This window comes from Oryx dammah, unplaced genomic scaffold, assembly GCF_014754425.2.
Source record: "Oryx dammah isolate SB20612 unplaced genomic scaffold, SCBI_Odam_1.1 HiC_scaffold_5, whole genome shotgun sequence".
In the NCBI taxonomy this organism is placed as follows: domain Eukaryota; kingdom Metazoa; phylum Chordata; class Mammalia; order Artiodactyla; family Bovidae; genus Oryx; species Oryx dammah.
Genome location: NW_024070189.1, coordinates 78,006,959 through 78,028,666, shown reverse-complemented (window position 1 = coordinate 78,028,666; position 21,708 = coordinate 78,006,959). Strand labels below are relative to the sequence as shown.

At 36.5% G+C, this 21,708-nt stretch overlaps 1 protein-coding gene across 1 annotated transcript in view; it reads right to left on the bottom strand.

The window, feature by feature from the left end:
* Nucleotides 1-12,828: 12,828 nt before the first annotated feature.
* Nucleotides 12,829-21,708, bottom strand: part of SRFBP1 (serum response factor binding protein 1) — a 70,175-nt gene continuing 61,295 nt past the window's right edge. Inside the window, exon 8 of the mRNA XM_040241704.1 lies at nt 12,829-19,880. Coding sequence (XP_040097638.1) covers nt 19,696-19,880 — 185 coding nt within the window. The 3' untranslated portion in view covers nt 12,829-19,695. The remainder of the gene's footprint in view (nt 19,881-21,708) is intronic.

Sequence of the window (21,708 nt, the reverse complement as noted above, 5' to 3'; positions counted from 1 at the left end):
TAGAGTGGTCATTTGTTGTTACATATAAATAAATGATATGAATTTCACTTAGATTAAGATCTTAAAGCCATGTGTATGGTTGGTGATTTTTTTAATTGCCTTTTATGTTAACAAACTGTTTATCAAACTCACACGACTTGAAGCTTGTCTATAATGGATAAAAGTCTAGCTGATATTTTAAAAAGAAACTATCACACCGGAACAGATTCTAACTTTTGTCATCATTACCAACCACTTCCAAGGATGCGGAACAGGCACAGAAAGAATAACTCTGTTTTGATTCGCCTCTGTTTTGATTTGCATTTCTTAGAAATACTCATGAGCATATGTGCACCCAGGGGACACATCTGGCTCAAGATACAAATTATTTATATGAAGAGAAACATTGCTATCATGGTAATCCTTCTTTAAATGTGTACCAGATTAACTTGAAGCTAGTAGCCTAAGGAGACAAACAGGCCCCAAACTGTAAGCAAGTGTTTTGGGAGAACAATAATTAATCCACAAACAATTTACCTTTAAGGAGCTCTTGCAGGTAAACTAGACATAGGCTTGTGGCTGGCAGTTTTCATTTTTGACAGTATAGGACTCGGCGGCACTGGAAGCCACCGATTTCCTGCTTTCCTCACCGGCTCAAGGAAAGGTGTTAGTGTAAAAGATGATTACTTTGGTGTCACCCAGTGTTCGCTGTTTCAGGCACTGTTCATTATTATTAGTTCATTAATCAAACATACATTCTAAGTAGTCACAGTCCCTCTAGAGTGGGTACAATTCAATGGCAGAAAAAGTGGGGAATGAAAACCTCAGAAAAAAACACAGCAAAATATTAGTGTTCTGGAAGAACTGCAGCTGTAATGAGAGGGTTGGGTGAGAGTAACAGTAATCAGCTGTACCCCCTCTCTCTTGCAGTATTATCTTAGTGTTTTCACCATTCTTTTTAATCCATTATATAGAAAAATTTACACGTGGTTGATGCTGGGGTGAGGCAAGAGTGGCACAACTCATCCCTGATGTTTCTGCGCTTGAATCCAAGAGCATCAGCAACTGGGGTAAATTTGCTTTGCAGATGAGAGATCTGAGGGGACTAAGTAAGAGGAATAGGATGGAAAACAGATACATGGTGCAACTTCTTCACTAATTTAGGCAACTAGTTCTCCAGAAAGTGACCTACAATGTCAAGATTTTCTCCAAGGCTCAGGATGACCAGAGATGACTTTTCGTCCACAGGGAGTTATCCTGTTACTCTTTCAGAGTTTGAGAAGACTTATCAGAAGCTAAGCATACAAAGCCTTATTTTCCACCCCTTGCTCCCCAATTTTCTAAAATGAATACTTCTGAGTATTAGAAACTACAGGATTAGAGTCTACAGGATTCCACAATTTAGCAACAGGTGGTCCTCTGTGTTTTTTTTTCTCTTTTGATGATCAAGAGGCCAATAAGAGTTTTAACCTCAAACAGTAGTCTTGTTTGAATGTGCTTAGAAAAACATCTTAGGGTTAAGAGTTTGGCTTATCAGAATATTCTAGATTTTCATTCAATATTTCCATTATGAAGTTATTTAAAGTTGGTTGTCATCAATAACTAATGTTCCTTTCACTGCAGTAAAATTAAGGTAACAGTTCCTTAATAGCATCAAATACCTAGTTAGCAGTCAAATTTCACCAATTGTCTTAAAATTTTTTTTAAAGTTGATTTGTTTGATTCAGGATCAAACAAGGACACACTGACTTAGTTATTATGTGTTTTCAGTTCAGTTCAGTCGCTCATTTGTGTCCGACTCTTTGTGACCGCATGAATCGCAGCACGCCAGGCCTCCCTGTCCATCACCAACTCCCGGAGTTCACTCAAACTCACGTCCATTGAGTCGGTGATGCCATCCAGCCATCTCATCCTCTGTCGTCCCCTTCTCCTCCTGCCCATAATCCCTCCCAGCATCAGAGTCTTTTCCAATGAGTCAGCTCTTTGCATCAGGTGGCCAAAGTACTGGAGCTTGAGCTTTAGCATCATTCCTTCCAAAGAACACCCAGGACTGATCTCCTTTAGAATGGACTGGTTGGATTTCCTTGCAGTCCAAGGGACTCTCAAGAGTCTTCTCCAACACCACAGTTCAAACACATCAATTCTTTGGTGTTCAGCTTTCTTCACAGTCCAACTCTCACATCCATACATGACCACTGGAAAAACCATAGCCTTGACTTTCATAGACGGACCTTTGTTGACAAAGTAATCTCTGCTTTTCAATATGCTATCTAGGTTGGTCATAACTTTCCTTCCAAGGAGTAAGCATCTTTTAATTTCATGGCTGCAGTCACCATCTGCAGTGATTTTGGAGCCCCCCCAAATAAAATCTGACACTGTTTCCACTGTTTCCCCATCTATTTCCTCTGTTTCCCCATCTATTTCCCATGAAGTGATGGGACCGGATGCCATGATCTTCGTTTTCTGAATGTTGAGCTTTAAGCCAACTTTTTCACTCTCCTCTTTCACTTTCATCAAGAGGCTTTTTAGTTTCTCTTCACTTTCTGCCATAAGGGTGGTGTCATCTGCATATGTGAGGTTATTGATATTTCTCCCAGCCATCTTAATTCCAGCTTGTGCTTCTTCAAGCCCAGCATTTCTCATGATGTACTCTGCATATAAGTTAAATCTCTTTAAAATCTATATATTTCCCTTTTATCATTTTTTTCTTTGTCTTGCTATTAAAGTGTGTGAATTTTTTCTTTTTATAGAACACCTACTGTCTCATAGAATTTTCCACATTCTAGATTTTGAAGACTGGATCCTGGTGGTGTCATTTAATACTAATACATTCTTCTGTTCCTTGTATTTCTAATAAAATGTCAAATCTGGAGGCTTGACCAGATGTAGATTAGGTTTGATTTGGGGGAGCAACAAGACCTGATAGATGGTGGTGCATCCTTCATAACTCTGTCATACGAGGAAGCCCAGGATGTCTCTACCATCTATCTTTTTGTGATGATAAGAATGATTAGTGGGCTCAGCATTGCCAGTTTGATACATCCACTACAGAAATCCCCAATAGATTCTTACCTACTCATTAGAGCAGTCATTGATGATCACTGCTAGATCCATTATCAATTTCCATATTAGGCAATTTTCTAAAAAAGAGAACTGCTGAGTATTTCATAATGTCATACATGCTTTTTAATTTGAACTGAACTGTTTATTTCATTAATGCACTTTACTAAATAACATTTAATATGAAATTTAATAACTGATCTTTATTTCCCCTCCTCTTAGTAATTTGAGATAGTTCTGGAACCTTATAAAAGACGTTCAAGGTGCTGTGCTCTTTCACAAGAAAAGCCAAAACGTTGTTTTTGGAGCTGTTTTTCCCGTGTGTGTGTATATTTTTCTCCCATTATTGTTAAAGATAATTTTAACCTTACACAAATGATCTGTTGATTTGAAATATCATGGGAAAACTTTGACCTAGAACATTTTCAAAGAGGTTAGTTACTGGAAATACAAAAAAGCTAAGGATACTTGGCAAGGTGGTTATATTACATGCTTCAAATCTCTACACAAGTACATAGCTTTCTCCATCCTCAGATTTTTCAATTTTCAATTGAGTTTCTCAATTTCCTGTAAATTAAAATTTAAGAACCTTAAATGACATTCAAGGCCTTCCTTTAGCCTTAATTCTCCACTTCATCAGTTTCATATATACCACTTTTCTGCATTCTCTTCTCTAGCCAAACTAGACAACTGACTATTCCCCTTACTCCTCCTGTCTCTCCAGGAGTCAAGTATTTCCCTGGGGTACACATGGGGAGTTTACTTCTCTCCTAAGGTGTTTCGTTTCTTTTTATTAACAAATTCACATATATTCATGCTCTCTTACTAGACTTGTAGAGGACAGCTACTCTTTCTTGGCTAACACCATGTCTTTCTACTATTTAAGAGATATTAGCGCCTTGATTTCTTTTGGGGGGAATATTTTGCCACATTGCATTGCTAACCATGATATCCTACACCAAGCAGGACACAGCTCCAGATCCCATGTTCAGTGAATTAAAGGACACCTTCTCCCTAAAATATTAATTGTCAGCAAAGTGACTAAAAGATTGACAATGTTTATAAATGATTAATTAGAAGTCAGATGAGTTTCTCAAGAACTAATAGTTATTATTTACTGAGTGCCTGCCAAGGAACCCTATATGTATGCAATCCATGCAGTATTTATTTTGTTGTTTTCAAGGTTTTTCTCACCTTTTCTTTCTCACTTAATCTCGGTTGGTCATTTCTTTACTCCCAGTTCATATTCACTTAAGAACAAACATTCAAAAAAACCTCACTCCTAAAGTGCCTGATGAGTTCTTCTAGCCATACTTGTAGGGTTGTTTTCTCTGGCCTCAAATAAAACAGGAACTGGGAGAAAGAGAAAAGTAGAATAGAAATTCAAACTGATAAGGAAGATGGTTAGAAAGAGGAAGGACAAGAATTTTCAGAGTTTTGGGAAGCAGCATGAAAGGTTTTCTGATTTTTTACCTACAGATAACTTGTCATTCAGGCTTCCCCAGTGGCTCAGATGGTAAAGAATATGCCTGCCAATGCAGGAGACCCAGGTTCAATCATTGTGTTGGGAAAATTCCCTGGAGAGGGGAATGGCAACCTACTCCAATATTCTTGTCTGCAGAATCCCATGGGTGGAGGGCTACAGTCCATGGGGTTGCAAAGAGCTGGATACAACTGAGTGACTAAGCACACATGTAACCTCTCCTTCAACAGTCCTAGACACTTGTGGGTCCTCCTGGAGAAAGGGGTGAGGGAATTTGGATACCTTACACGAAGATGAGGATAAAAAACAAACAAAAAACATCCTTACTGTAACCACAGCAAAATTGCAATAAAATGAATGGGAAATACACCACAAATGAGGCAGAGGTAGAACCGATGTTAATTTAATTTCTTCCTTTCTATTTCTAACTGCACCGGCTTCAACTTTTAAAACAATGTTAAGTGAAAATGTATTAATAGTATAATGAGAGCCATCCTTGTTGGGGCAGCAGCTGGGAGGAGCCACCCATGCCCGAGGCCAGGAGGAGCAACCCCAGGAGTGGTGGTGGGAGGAGCTATCCCACGTTGAAGGTCAGGAACAGTGGTGGAAAGGAGATACCCCTCGTCCAAGGTAAGAAGCAGTGGCTGTGCTTTGCTGGAGGAGCAGTGAAGAGATACCCCACGCCAAGGTAAGGGAAACCCAAGTAAGATGGTAAGTGTTGCAAGAGGGCATCAGAGGGCAGACACACTGAAACCATACTCACAGAAAACTAGTCAATCTAATCACACTAGGACCACAGCCTTGTCTAACTCAATGAAACCAAGCCTTGCCTGCAGGGCAACCCAAGACGGGCGGGTCATGGTGGAGAGGCCTGATGGAATGTGGTCCACTGGAGAAGGGAATGGCAAACCACTTCAGCATTCTTGCCTTGAGAACCCCATGAACAGTATGAAAAGGCAAAATGATAGGATACCAAAAGAGGAACTCCCCAGGTCATTAGGTGCCCAACATGCTATTGGAGATCAGTGGAGAAATAACTTCAGAAAGAATGAAGGGATGAAGCCAAAGCAAAAACAATACCCAGTTGTGGATGTGACTGGTGATAGAAGCAAGGTCCGATGTTGTAAAGAGCAATATTGCATGGGAACCTGGAATGTCAGGTCCATGAGTTAAGGTAAATTGGAAGTGGTCAAACAGGAGATGGCACGTGTGAATGTCGACATTCTAGGAATCAGCGAACTAAAATGGACTGGAATGGGTGAATTTAACTCAGATGAATATTATATCTACTACTGTGGGCAGGAATCCTTTAGAAGAAATGGAGTAGCCATCATGGTCAACAAAAGAGTCTGAAATGCAGTACTTGGATTATTAGTGTAAGACACCCATTTTTATGCTGAGAAATTAAACTTCTATACTTAGATTTTTAAGTGCTTTGTTTAGAAAAGGACAGATTAAAGAAAAGAAAGAGAAAAGCAGAGTAGGAATTCAATCCAATAAAGATGATGATTAGAAAGAGGAAGGACAAGAACTTTCAGATTGTATACACAGCACATACAGACCTTAAAAAATTGATAGGGCTTATAAATTTCTCCTTTATCACAGGTGGTATCTACGATTTAAAAAATAATCAGAACTAGTTCACACTTATTTCAGCTGAGCTAAATTGGTTATTGTTGATGTATGTGAAGACTGTGAACTTCTGTCCATAAGAGAGCTAAGCTAAACAAAGAATATTCATATCATGTTTAGTTTAAAAATAAACACAAATAACACTTTGCCATTCACTGATCCTCTAAGTTTTGGCTGTCTTTACTGAAAAACATCCTTTTAATTATATCCTGAAAACAGCATGGAGAATGACTTTCTTTCACAACCAGTTTTCCCTTGAGGGAAAACACATGTTCAAAGTACAAACAACATTCCAGTTTCCAACTTAAGGCTACTTAATTTCTGCACAATGATGTATATTTAAGACTACTGAGCTTGCTCCTGTTCATATCATTTCTTCTGTAGTTCTACATTTTAGGCCCATCCATGGAAAGAGACCCATCATTTTATATAACTACAGAACAATGAGAACACATTTGAAATACGAATACCTTCCAGGTTACAAAAAATTTCTAAAAGGAGTCCAAATTAACATCCCAAAACAATTTTTTGAAATAAAACCTACAAGCTGATATTTTTTTTTTTTTACAAGCTGATTTTAAAATCTGTTGCTAGAGAAAAGATATAAGTCTTGCTAAGAACATTCTGAGGGGAAAAAAAAAAAAAACAACTTGTTAAGTAAAAACAGCTACTTGAAGTCGCTCAGTCGTGTCCGACTCCTTGTGACCCCATGGACTGACTATAGCCTACCAGGCTCTTCCATTTATGGCATTTTCCAGGCAAGAGTACTGGAGTGGGTTGCTATTTCCTTCTCCAGAGGATCTTCCCAACCCAGGGATCGAACCCAGGTCTCCCGCATTGTAGGCAGATGCTTTACCGTCTGAGCCACCAGGTAAGTCAATAAATTATAAGGCTATAATAATTTAAAATGCAGTATTTGGTCAGAGACAGATAAGCAGCAAAGGGAGTGAGTCTATGAACAATGGAGTGAATATTAATATACAGTGACATTTCAAATCAGTAGAGGACAGACAACCCAACTATTCAAAAAAGGCATTAGAATAATATGCATTTTGGAAAAACTAGAATAGTAAGATACCAACCACACATATGTTTTACAATAATTCTTAGCTGTAGTAACAGCTAACACTCTAAATCTCAGTGACATAACCAAATACTTACTTATCTCTTGCTCATGTGAAGTTCAATCAGTGGCTGGATGGGGTTATAGGGATCTGTTCCATGCAACCAAGCAGGGACCCTGGCTGATATTAATAGAAATTTCACCATCTTGTATATCTATCTTGTATGGCTGTCCAAGATGTTTAACATCTAGCTGGAAAACAAAGAGAGAAATGTGGAGATTGCCTGGAAAGTTCTGTGGGGCAGGTGAAAATCATGTACCCACATTCTTCTGGCCAGCTTTTGCCAACTTCAAGGAGGCTCGGAAGTGTAATTTAGACAGGTACCTAACTAAAAGAAGAAATAGATTAAATGAACACTTTTTAGCCAGTTTCTAACATAGTATGTCCTTCTGGTTACCAGGTGCCCTACCTCATAAAGCACACTCCCTCCTTCCCCAAGAGAGAAAACTCAAAATTCCATTCAGTTATCGCAATCAGCTCAAAGGCCAAGATCTCTGAATGATATGTGGTTCTTTCTACCAGTTCTGGATATGGCCACTTGAGGTTCCAGTGACAGTTGCACTAACAACAAAGTTACAGAAATCTCTCTATTGCCACCAGACCCAATTTACCACGATAAAGCATGGACAGGGGGTTTGTGATATAAATTGCCATCTGGTAAAAGGAATATGGGAGACACACAGAAGGCACTGGTTATATGCTTCTGGCAGGCATTTTGAGATCCTTCTTTCTGGTAGTGGGTCACTTTCCTGATAGCAGCTTTCCTATCTAGAAGGAACTACTTATATGGTGTTCTTCATAGCTTTGAATGTACCTTTCTGGAGATTGTTTGGTCCATTATTACATTTGAAATAAATGATGGGGATATTGACTTTCCTGGGAGCCTTTAGTTTTTGCAACTCATCTCTTCTGTAAGCAAGTTTGGGATCCCCAAACACTCATAATGACAGAAAATTCAAAGGTTACTGAAATCCAGACTTCCAATTTTGTTGGCATTACAAAAAAGCAAACTACTATTTTTGAGGGAGATATCTATTCACTTACGTATGCCAATAGTATCCTTCAAAGTTCTTTCCTAAATATAATTCTCAAGCCTGCCTTATTTTTTCCATTTGCCAACATGGCTTAAATCTATCATGCTTAGGAGGAAATGCCACATCTTTACTTAGGTCTCTGTAGACCCAGAAGTCTCAGTGGACATTTGTCCATTATCTCTTATTATTTGGGACTAGAAGTCATGGCTTTTTCATTTTTTTTTTTTCCTGCTTTTGAACTAACAGATTTTTGCTAAATCCCATTTTTTCCCCCTCTAACACCCTGTTAAGTCCAGAGTAACAATCAACACTCAATACCAGCATTCCATTCTCCAGCCTCTCTCCTTAGTACTATGAGGTCAATAAACACGTCATCCACCTTTTAAGCAATTGCAAATGACCATTAAAAAAAAAGTTTTGTCATTGTATGCACAAATCTCCAGTTTTAGAGCCTTGGATATTAGTTTCCATCTTGACTGTATAGTGGACCAGTGCTAACTATATTTTGGATTTTTGTCATAGGAACATTCTTTTTCTAGCAACAATTTCTGTATCAGAGTAATACTTGTACTATAAAAAAAATTCTCACTGGTTTTACACAAAGATGTTTGATAGAGGCTAACTTAAGTCCATTTGGCTTAAGTGGAGGGAAAGCTGTTAAGTATGATTTCCACAGTTATTGCGGTTCCCACATTGATGGTTATTTCTTCATCTTAAAAACAGGGTCCTCTACTGTCCCCCCAGGACTTGATACCTGAGGGTCAAAAGAAGGGTAGAAGATAGATGATGATTTCATGGGGCAGACCTAGTAGTTTATGTAATTTTCACTCATATTCCACTAATTAATTCCTGTCACATGTCCCCAACCTAACTTCAGGAGAGGCTGAGAAACACAAATTCACTGTAACTGATTTAGCAGTTTGCCCATCAGGGTAAATTCCAGAAGTATTAAGGTTGAAAGGTAAACAAAAACCCATAAAAGTACTAGAGGAAAATGTAGGATAATTATTTAGAGATGTCAAGAACCCTAAAGGGTATGGGAATTCCATGGGCCTACACTGGACACTCAGGAGAAAGATCGGGGACAGAGCAAAAACTGTTCTGGATGGTGCAGGCCTGAAAGAGGAGAGATTACTGCTGAAGCAAGGACACAAATACCTACAAGGATCCTTCTTCCTTACTGAGAAAAAAGGGCTTAAGCCACAATAAGGTCATCAAACATTGTTACCCAGAACACAGGTACAAAGACTTGCTGTGGCTTGGGGAAGGGTAAAAGGAAAAATACGAAAAACAAGAAACAACTCTATCCCTGGGAAGGGTCAAGGCTTCACCCAGATCTCCTAACTTGGGAAGGAACAAGAAACTCCACCACAGATACAATGACTGTTTAACCATCACAAGCAAAAGGGGCAGGATCACTGAGGCTACACACCCAAGATCCAGTCATGTTTAACTATAAAAACCACACACACACAAAATTTATAGTATGAAAACTACAGAAAAACACTGAAGCATCAACAGCTCAAATAGTTTTTTCCATGAGTTCTTTTTGAGGAATCTGCTAGAAAATGAACTTTATCCAACAAAAGATGACTGAGAAAACTTCAGCAATTTAGCTTTAACATACTTAATTGTAAATCTAAGCCTAAAACAAAGGTGGGGATAAGGGTACAATAATATGTTATATAATAATGCTCTATGTTATGTGTTGTATCTCCTAATGAAGTAAAAATAACAAAACTAAAAACTGGAAGAGAACGCAGATGGAAGGAGGAAAGTAGAATAAACCCATTAGCTGTGGTTTAGGCAACAAGTGAAACTTAAGGGATGTCACTGAAAATGGATAATACAGATTGTGAATTAAAAAAAAAAATACAGGACTAAAGGCATTAAATAAAGGTAGAAGCACAAAGATAACTGCCAAAATGGAAATACTGGCTTTTCTAAATATAGCATACATTATGGAGAGGAACAAAATGAATATAATTATTGCCTGAGAGGATGAGATGGTTGGACAGCATCAATGACTCAATGGACTTGAAAGTGAGCAAACTCCAGGGACACAGTGAAGGACAGGGAAGTCTAGAGTGCTGCAGTTCATGGGGTTGCAGAGTTGCACACGACTGAACAAAAATAGCATAAGATAATCTGAAAGAGTTGAAAGCAATCATATTCATCTTATTAACAACTGTGAAAGGGTTTAATTTGATTATACGGAAAGATTTTCAAGCTGGCTCATAAAGGCTCAACTCTTTTCAAGAGACATGTCTGAAACAGAATGATTCAGAGACAAAATCAAAGGATAGTCAAAGTTGTTTCAGACAAATGGAAACACAAAGAAAACATGGACAGCAAAATTGATATCAAAGTAGAAAGAAAGCAGCAGAGTAAGATTTTCTAACTATGGTCCCAAATGTATATATAAATATTAAAATAATAGTAAACAGAGGAATGAGCACATCTGAATACATCAAATAAGTGATAGACAAACAATGGAAACATGAATGACAAAAATCGAGACAACTGACAATGTATGGGGCTATTTTTTAAAAAAAGACATACACATTTACCTTCTAATGTAACACTATTACTTCTAGGAACTTACTTCAAAGCCACATCTGCAACAAGATGAAAATACACACTGTTGGTTCATATTTTATTTGAAACATTGTTTGTAGTTGTAAAATACGAAAAATAACCAAAGGCTCATATATGGTGGTGGTGGTGGTTTAGTTGCTAAGTCGTGTCCAACTCTTGCGACCCCATGGACTGGAGCCTGCCAGACTCCTCTGTCCATGGGATTCTCCAGGCAAGAACACTGGAGTGGGTTGCTATTTCCTTCTCCAAGGCTCATAGATAAGTGAGGGAATAAATAGATCTACTCAATGATGTGTGATGCTGTTTCTATTCTGTAATGGCTTAAACAAAAATAAACATTATCAAATAGTTCTAAAGTCTGACATGCGTCTCAATGGGCTAAAATCAGACTGCCAGCAGGGCTGTGTTCCTCTCTTTAGAGGCACTCGGGTAGGATCCTTTCCATGGCTCATTCAGGTTGTTAGCAGAATTCAGTTTTTTGAAGTAGTAGGCCTGAGATTCCCATTTTCTTCCTGGATGTCAACGGAAGGCTTCTAGAAGCCACTAGCTTTCCTCAGGTCGTGATTCTGTCTGTCTTCAGAGCAAGCAACAGTGGATACAGCCCCTCTCACACACCTGGCCATGTTCCAGGTGCTGTGTACTACATCCTCGATACTTTTTTGTACCTAGCTGTTTGAACCTCTTAATCCCCTTCACCTATCTTGTCCCTCCCACACCGCTCTCCCCTTGGTAACCACTAGCTTGTTCTCCGTATCTGTGTCCATTTCTATTCTGTGATAGTCATTAGTTTTATTTTAAAGAAGGAAGACCTCTATGGACAGATCTGTAGTGATTTCCAGAATATGCTGGGTTGGCCTTTGGTTTTTAACTAAAAATAAAACACATTCTTCATTTTCACCAAGAACTTTATTGAACAACATATTCACTATGTTGTTCCACTACTCTCTGGCATTTTTCAGGCAACACTGTCATTCCATCATCCCAAAACTTTCTTTTTGAGCAAACAACTGTTCCAGGTGCCTTTTCAGTCTTCTAGGAAACTGAAACTTTTTGCATTAAGAGCATTTTGTAAAGACTGAAATACCTGGACATGTGAAGGTGCAATGTCTGGTGAAAATGGTAGATGAATCCGAACTTTCCAGCCGGGCATTAATAGTTTTTATCTGGTCATCAGAGAAATATGCAGTCTTATGGTAAGCTGATTATGCATTTTCTGTTGACTAATTCCAGACACTATTCACCGAGTGCTTTCAGTTGGTCTAACTGGGAGCAATACTTGTTGGAAATAATCATTTGATTTTCCAGAAGACGCTCATAAGGGGAATCCCTTCCAATCACACCATATACACATCACCTTCTTTGTATGAAGTTTGGCCTTTGGTGTGGTTGGTGGTTCATTTTGCTTGCCCCAGGATCCCTTCTGTTCTACAGTATTATACAGTATTCACTTTTAATCACTTATGACAATTTGTTTTAAAAACAAAACATTTTCATTACTTTGAAGTAGGGAATTGCATGCAGAAATATAGTCAAGAAGGTTTTTTCACTTATATGGAACCCAAACGTCAAAGAGATTAACTTGGCCAAGTTGGTGCAAATTATTTTCAGCACTTGAGTTGGATATTCTGGGTATGTTGACTATCTCCTGTGTGGTAAAATATTGATTATTCTCAATTATTGCTATCACTTCAACTGGTCTACCCGAAGACCATGGAGGACCGTTCAGTGAAAAATGTCCAGAATGAAACTTTGTAAACCATTTCTGACATGTTTGATCAGTCACAGAACCTACTTCATACACTGCATGAATCTTTTTTGCATATTAGTTGTTTTTACCTTTCTTGAAATAATAAAGCATAATATGCCAAAAATGTTGCTTTCCCATCTTCAATATTAAAATGGCTATACAAAAATTCAACAATTTTGATAAGTTTTTAATGCATGCTGATATGACAGCTGTCACAATGGAATCTAACAAAATTGTTCTGAACAATGTTAAAGACAACTAAGCATTAACTAGAGCCATCTTATGGAAAAAAACAAATGAATTTTTGGAGCAACCCAACATTTTTAAATGAAGAAAGCAAGGATTATAAAAGCATTCAGAAAATGTCAATTTTTATGTAAGAAAGGGGAAATAAAAAAATATACGTATTTGTTAATCTGCAAATAAAAACACAGGAAGAATACACTAAGGACAAATGAGGCTGATTATCTACATGGGGAGAGGGTTGGGGTGAAAAGGAAATAAACAATTTGAAGAGCGGAGCTGCCACTTCTCTGAGTATACTGTTTTATGGAGCTCTAACACACAGAACAATATTAACATTTCACATACATAAAGAAAAAAGTAAATACAATTACCAAGGATATAGAAAATAATCCTTAAAATAAAATACAATCAGAAGTATTTGAACTAAAATGCATTTCAAATGAAGTACTATATGGAAGGAAGAAGACTGGGGGAAAAAAATACACTAACCCAGGTAATATTTTATTATTTAAAAAAATGAGATATAATTCACATACAGTAATATGCATCCTTATAAAGCACATAATTCAGTGGATTTTTGTATATTCACAAAGTTGTGCAACCAACACTACAATATCCAATTTCAGAACACATCCAGTCCTTAAAGAAATGTCACATCCATTAACAGGCACTCCCTATTCCTACCCACCTCAGCCCTTCTCAGCCACTAATCTACTTTTGATCTCAATGGATTTACCTATTCTAGACATTACAAATAAACAGAACAGAACTCTAATTCATCCATGTCACAATATGTATCAATACTTCATTCTTTTTTAATGGCTCAATAATATGCCACTGCATGTATATACCATTTATCCAGTCATCAGGGGATGGATATTTGGGTTCTTTCTTCTTTTTCTCTATTATGAATAATGCTCTCATGAACATTTGCATTCAATTTTCCTTTAAATATGTTTTCAATTCTCTTGGGGGTACACAACTATGATTGGAAATGTGGGGTCATATTAGACTCTTATTATGTCTATATTAACATGCTTGATGGTATCCCCATGGGTCTTCAAGAGTCTATTAACTTTCATTATTTATTTTCCCTGTTCCTCTAACTGGATAATCTCAATTGATCAATTGTGAGCTTCAGTCAACCCTTCCTAACTGCTCATATGTACTGTTGAACCCTTCTGTTGACATTTGTTTCAATAATGTAGTTTTCAATTCCTAAACTTTTTTCTTTCTTCTTTATAATTTCTATCTCATTACTGATATTCTCTATTTGATAAGAATAGTTCTCAAACTTTCTCTTAGACTTTTAGATATTGTTTCCTTTTGTTCTTTGAACACATTTAAAATAGCCTATTTGAAGTTTTCCTCAAATAAATTCAAAGTTTGGGCCTATTTGGGACAGTTTCTATAGATCGTTTCTTCTCCTTGTATATGAGCCATACGTTGTATATGTGTTACAACATTCTGTTGAAAACTAGACATTTTAAATAATAATAGATGTTGCAACTCTAGAAATCAGATATTCTCTTCTCCTTAGGGTTTGTTGTTGCTATTTTTTGTGCTGTTTGTCTACTGATTTTTCGTAACTATTTTTGTGAAATCTGTATTCTTTGTTGTATATGGCCACTAAAGTCTCTGCTTCATTTGCTTACTGGTATGCTAATAACTGGACAAAGATTCCCTTAATGCCTGGAATTGATACTTCACTAACTTTGTTGAGAGCCCGTTATGTGTGTTGGGGTACACCTTCAACACTTGGCCAGGAAGTTGACAACTCCACACTAGTTATCACTTCCCGCTTATGTAGAGCTCCCAAAGTCAATCAGAAGTGAGGGTTTAGGGCCTTCTCAACACTTTCCTGAACGTGCACATAATCCTGTCATTCATATGGCTTTCTTAATTCCAGGAAATATGTCAAAACTTATCAAAGTTCCTAAGGACAGTGAATTTTCTAGACTTCCTTTTAAGCTGTTTGATTAACTTCTGTCTTCACCAATTTATTCACTGCCTTGGGAAGTTGTAATGTTAAACAATTGCCTCTAACTGATTTCAAAAAGTGATCTCAGGAAAAAGGCTTTTCACATTGGGCAAGCTCTTAGCCAAGTTAGATAAAGACAGAATTGCCATGGGGTCTTCCAGTGTACTACATTACTGGTCAAATAAAGATAATTCTCAGGGAATGTGTCTTTGAAAAAGTCCCAACCTTTTTCTGGCTCCTCCAGTATCTGTCAGGCTGCAGGTTTTCATCATGATTGTGGGCTGCTGATTTTCAAGACACCATGGACTTGGGGAGTGGGGGATGAGAATAGGGCAAGTTAAAATGTCACAAAGATACTCTATCAAGTTTCAGCCATTTTTAATAAATAACAACCCTTAGTAAGCTTTTGGTTAATTCTGCAGTTCTGAAAACATCAATTCTGACACTATGGACAGCTTTCTCCACTGCTTTTAAAGGAGAAAGGTAATTCTTGGATGTCCTTAGTCAGCCATTTTTGCTAACAATATCCCAGATAACTTGCAAACTTAGTTTTGAAACCATATGCCTTCAGGGTAAAGAAAAAAGAACCTCAAACATAAATTAGTTTCGTTAATAAACCTGTGTTTTGCAGAGGTATCAACCAGCAATTTTGAAATGAACTTCTGTGTACTCTGGGACTGAGAAAATAAATATACTGTGGAAACTAAGAAACCACCTTCCTCACTACTACAGAAAGGACTTACATGCCAAAAAAACACAGAAAACAACTTGAAGGGGCTTCCACTAACCAAAGTAAGGATAAACCAAGCAACTTCTATTGAAAAGAACTTCTATTTCCTACCATTATAAAGTAACAGGAATTAGATTTATTTTTCTATATTAAACTAGAAAACTGGACAAAACAGATTTGAAACAAAGGTTTCAGGCAATGGACAAAGAGCAGTACAGGATATTAATACCTGAGAGAAAACACAAATGAGTGCTATAAGTGCACAGCTCACTGATTGAAGAGTTTCCAAATTATAATGCAAGAGGAAGGGACATCAAAATAGCCCAATAGCTTTACTTAGGAGACAGTTCAAAGTTTAGGTAGGTTTATGTGCCTAGAATTTGTGAGGCAAAAAAAAGAGGAAAGAGATGCACAGAGAGGAGTAAGTGCTCTGGAGGTCTATACAATGATTCCCTGAAATCAATCATATCAGACCGATCTGCATAAAGTATATAAAGAATCTAATAGGGCCAGGGGAAAAAAGTCACTAAACAAGAATTAGTGGAAACATCCTAACACAGGTCCAGGTACAATCTGCTTTCACCGGACACAACAGAAAAATCTCCTAACAGACAAAGAATTAGGCAGAATTCTTAGAATAGTAATGCCTCAGCAGTGGCACCAAATGAGCCCCAGACCAAGATTTCATAACCTTGGTACTGCTGAAATTCTGGGTGTGATAATTATTTCTTGCATATATAACAGAATATTTAGCAGCATCCCTGGCCTATATCCACTAGATGCAACATCGTTCCCAGATGTGACACTCAAAATATCTCTAGACAATGCCAAATATACCTTGTTGGTACAAACTGCCCCAAAAGAATCACTGCAGACAAGATCATTAAAACAGCTATTAATGTTCCAGGAAGTAGAGAAAAACATAAACATGATACAAAAAAAACAGAAATTTTAGTAAAATCAAAAACAATGCACTACAGGGTTAAATGTAGAAGCAAAATGTATATAAACAATAGTACAAAAGCTTGGGGAGAAATGTGACATTTACTACAGTAAGGTGTTTGGACCGTAAGTAAAGTGGTATAAATACTACTTAAGATGTATACTACAATAAATCTTATAATTCAATAATCGATAAAATGAATAAAAAATAGCCAATTAATTAAAAAAAAATAATAGAAAAGGAGAAAAGAGAAGTACCCATGAGATAATACTGAAATACATTTAAAAGCTCAATTAACAGGAGAAAATGTAAGATTCTCCCTTATTCTAAAAAGCCATCTATTAAGTATAGAAAAACAGTGAAATAAAAAAAAAATCATAATTTAAACTACTATAGCATTAATTATTTCAGGTAAGAATTATGAATGAATGTTAAAACTAGTGCATGAAAGTTTCAAGACAGTTTCACACAGTCTCAAAGTATCTCCTCACAAGATAATTATTCATGACAAAGAGAAAATAGTAATCCTGCAGTGGAAAAACCGTATAAATACCACTCAAAACAAGTAAGCAGAGTTAACATCACCAGTAAAGGCCCAGCCATATCAACATCATCACCTAACCTCAGATATGATGCAACAGGACAAATGCAACATTCTTTCTGCAACATTCCTGCCAAAAGTGCATAACTTGAATATGAAAATGTGAGTATTAGACAAGCCCAAATAAAAGGATACTGCAAAATAACTGATCTGCACTTTTGAAAAAGGTCAATGTCATGAAATCCTATGACAGACTGAGGTACTGTTTCCAACCAAAGAGAGATAACTGAATGTAAGGTGACAACTGGATGTAAGGCTGGATGCTGGATTTTTCCGTTGCTGTAAAAAGACACTGGGACAATTGGCAAAATCTTAATTTTTGATAACTGAAGTGTGGTAATACAAAAGAATAGAGAATGACTTTGTTTTTAGAGAGAGGCTATAAACAGGGTAGAGAAAAAAGAAGAAATGATAAAAGGATGAGAGGAAGAGAGCAGATGGAGAGGGAGACAGGGATAAAATGAGGAAAATAGAGATGAAGTGATAAAGATTATAAAAAAGGAAGGAGAGAGAGGGGAAAAGGAAGGAAAAAAGGAGGAGAGAAGGGAGTATGAGAGCCAAAGATAAAGTAGATACAGAAAAATGTTAATATTGGGGGAATTTGGGTGATGGATGCTGTGTAGTAAAGAACCTGGCCTTGCCCAAAGAGAGAAACTGCCTTTGCCTTCAGCTTCATGAGGCACTCTATATCATTCCTGGTAGAAGTGTCCTTGTTTAGAGCAGGGGTTGGCTGCACTAAAAAAGACCTCATTTAGGATGAGTCTTTGGGTCATATGATATTATCAATGCATCTGAAACCATCACATGGGCAATCAACTGAGCATGTCTATATATGAAAGATACAATAAAAATTCTGGACACTAAAACTCCAGTGAGCTTTTCAGGTTGGCAACACTGTGCATATTGATGCAAGGATGGTAATGCAACTGGAGGACAATAGAAACTTTGCTTTTAGAAGCCTCACAGACTTTGCCCTATGCGTCTCTTCCCTTGGCTGGTTATAATCTGTACTCTTTACTTGTAATCAACTATCTGTTGTTGTTCAGTCGCTGAACTGTATAATGAACTGTAACTAGGAATATAACAGGTTTCAGTGAGTTTTGCAAGCAAAATTTTGAATCTGACAGTATTTGGGGAGCCCTCCCCTGCAATCTCCAAACCTGCAGTTGGTGTCAGAAGTGAGTAGTCTTGTGTGCCCTCTTTCTTCTAACTTTGTAGTCAAACCCTAACTCCTTGAAGTTAGGGTTAGAAGAGCTGGGTTGACAAATAGTGCTCTCAACCTCACAGCTTGGCTAAATCTGGGTAGGGCTAGAAACATTATTTTTCAACTTTCTTGGAGTAGTTTTTCATAATTAAACTTTCAATTCAAATTAATTTCAATTTGACATAATTTTGTATGTAACTGTAAACAAACTTAAAAGAAAAAACAAAATTTGCATTTAACACAGCAAAAATAATTTTCTTTCCATATAACCTCTTGAATTCTACTGCTTTAGTTATCTAAACTCTTAAGCTTTTGAAAAAGATAAAAATGACTTTCCAGAGTTCCTGAATTTCTACCACCAGAAAGCTTTTTATCATCATTAATAGGATCAATGCATAGAAAAAACAGAATTTAGTTAGCATTACTTAGTTAACCAAGAACTTTAATTTCTCCCAGTAGCAAGAAGTGAAACATTTGAAAGGATTTTTAAAATTGTTTCCCTTTTAAATAACAGTACTATGAAATATTAAGCAGTCCCTTCTTCATTGAGTTATAACCTCGGCTTCGCTATCAGTGAAAATGCTTCTGTAATCATATCTCCTTCAGAATTTGCTCTTGCAAATTCCAAACCTATGATTCCTCAAAAACTGTTTCTATAAAGAACACAGGTCTAGTATGTTATATATTTATGATTTGACAGAAATTTTATATGCAGTAAAACCAATTTTTGGTTGGTTGCAACATTTGAACAAGAATGCTGCCCAAATGACTAAACATAATTCAGAACTCCAAAAATTTCCTTGGAAACTATTTTAAACAGTCAAAAACTAAAAAATTACAAATAAAACTATAATAAAAACTAATATTTACTTATTTACCTTATTATCTGTATACCCATAATAAAAGTTATCATCTTAGTTTTGCTAACAAGAGTAACTTCCAGTAAAAAGTCTGTTTTAAATAGCTACACTTTCCTCATATTTTTGCATTATTATTTCAAATATCATTCAACATTTTCAAAGTAAAGAAACACAGAGCTGACATAGTGAAATATACCTCATGAAAAAACTAAATGAGAAAATCTGAGATAGCTATCATCTCAAAATTCTTTTATAGAGGGACAGCAGTCTAGACATATTTAAAATTAAGTATGTACTTGATCTAGAGAAGCTTAACCGTAACACGAACACACTAAAAAAATAAAGACAAAACCAACTCATTTCTATAACCCATTCAGAGACTTACTTAAATATATATTTTAATAATGAGCTAGCTTAAAAAATAAGAAGAAAATCAAATTTAGACAGAGAAGTTAACAAAAATATAGTACTGATCAATCATCAAAGGTAATTTTTTTCCCCTGAAACACAGCAATTTTGGATTGCTGTTCTTTTTGCCGCCTGCTTGCTTCCCATGAAGGATGAAGAGGCAGCTGTGATTTCTGTTTTGTGTTTTCAAATCCTCTTTGTGCTTTCTTATTAAACTGACTCTTGATCTGAGGTTCAATGTGCTGAAAATCTGCAGGAGAAAACAAAATTAATGAAAACTAAGTCTATACATAAATAGCACAGAAGACAAAAACATTGTATCTTCTCAAACCAGTATTTAAGGAAAAAATTTAGTTTTACTTAAGTAGAATACCTCAAACTGTTAAAAAAATCTAAGCCCTACTGGGAACTTTGAAGTTGAAATACACATATGGCCAGTGAATTTTGGGACACATGCTTTCTGTTGTCAATAGATGTTTGTTGCATGCCTCCTAGTATATGCTGTTCTATCTTTTTACATTGACATGAAAAAAGGAAACACAGTTCAGACTACACATAAGGAAACAAAATTTTAAAAGGAGAGTATTTTGTATTTTTAAAGGAATATGATTCATTGGCATATGATATCTGTGTGTGGAGCAATACAGCCAGAAAACTCACATGTTTTAACTAAAATGTTGAATTCAACAGTGTTGATGGGTGAGCTATTTAAAGGGCTATTAATTGATTCCACTCCCTTCTGTTACTGAACAAAAAATCTGTGACTACAATATCTACTCAAATTTAAGACATTGTTCTTTCTGACCATAAAGTTATCCACCAAATATGAGGGTGGCAATTTGTAATCTAGCTCACCTCTTTCATTATGAGAAACTTCTATTACATTATTTTGAACAAAGTACTGGGAGACATATGGGCCTGGAAGGACTGAATCAATGCACATTTATAGGATCAGAAAGACAAGGCAAAAAATTTAATATCAATTTATTAATCAGTCCTAGGGGTGCATAATTTCTCCACTGCTAGTTAGCCATCATTTTCAAGAAGCCTTTTAAAGATCTTAAAAAGCAAATGTCATAATGTTACTGAAACAAGTGTACAATTGGGATAACATTTCCAAAGATCACTGCAAACAGATTCAAAACATCCCATATCTTGTACAAATCACACGTGCTCTAGAAATCTGTTATAATACTCCAAGAGTGCCTCTAGTGATAAAGTGAAGAATTAAAATGTTAAATGAAACCATTTCATGTAACCTAAAATTTGAATAAGATAGTATTTCTAAACTGATATGTATTTTAATAACTATGTAAAGCATAATTGCATGTGAAAATAAATGGATAAATTAAGTATCATAAATTTATAAGCTAAGTAAAAACAAAAACACGTTCTACTTGGGTCTTCTCATTAGGAAGATGTGGGGATTTTTAAATTTGCAGCTATTCTGTATTTGTGAATATAAGGCCACGTATTTACCAATGACTTTATACAGTCTTAAAATAACATAAAAATGTGGCATGGGTTTTGCAGTGCTGTAGTAGGTGGTAAGGAAACGATATCTAAGGCTACAAGTGAGTATCCTATGTATTACAAGTGAGTATCCTATGTGTTAGGAAAAGGTAAAACTGTTGCTAGTTAAAACTTGGGAAGCAGGCTACATGCTTATGGAATTGCAGCACAAGGTAAGTGTCTGGAAAGAATAAAAAGATTAGTGTACTGATGGCTCTTTGGCAAAGTACTAAAAAGAAAAAGAGAAGAGTTCAGGAAAAAACCGGCCAATTCACAGGCAGATACAAAAGGGAAAAGAGGGTACAGATTATTGGGCATTTAAGGTTTAGAAAAGCCTTTGGACTCCAAACTGTGAGAGATAAGATTGAGAAAGATTTTAAGTAGTAAAGACCTACAGAGATGTAGCCCTGGAGCAGAGATAAGAGTAAAGGTATGGCTCTCTCATAAATGCAAAGAAGAGAAGCAGAAGGCAAAGGAGAAAAGGAAAGATATATCCATTTGAATGCAGAGTTCCAAAGAATAGCATGGAGAGAAACCTTCCCATGCAAAGAAATAGAGGAAAACAA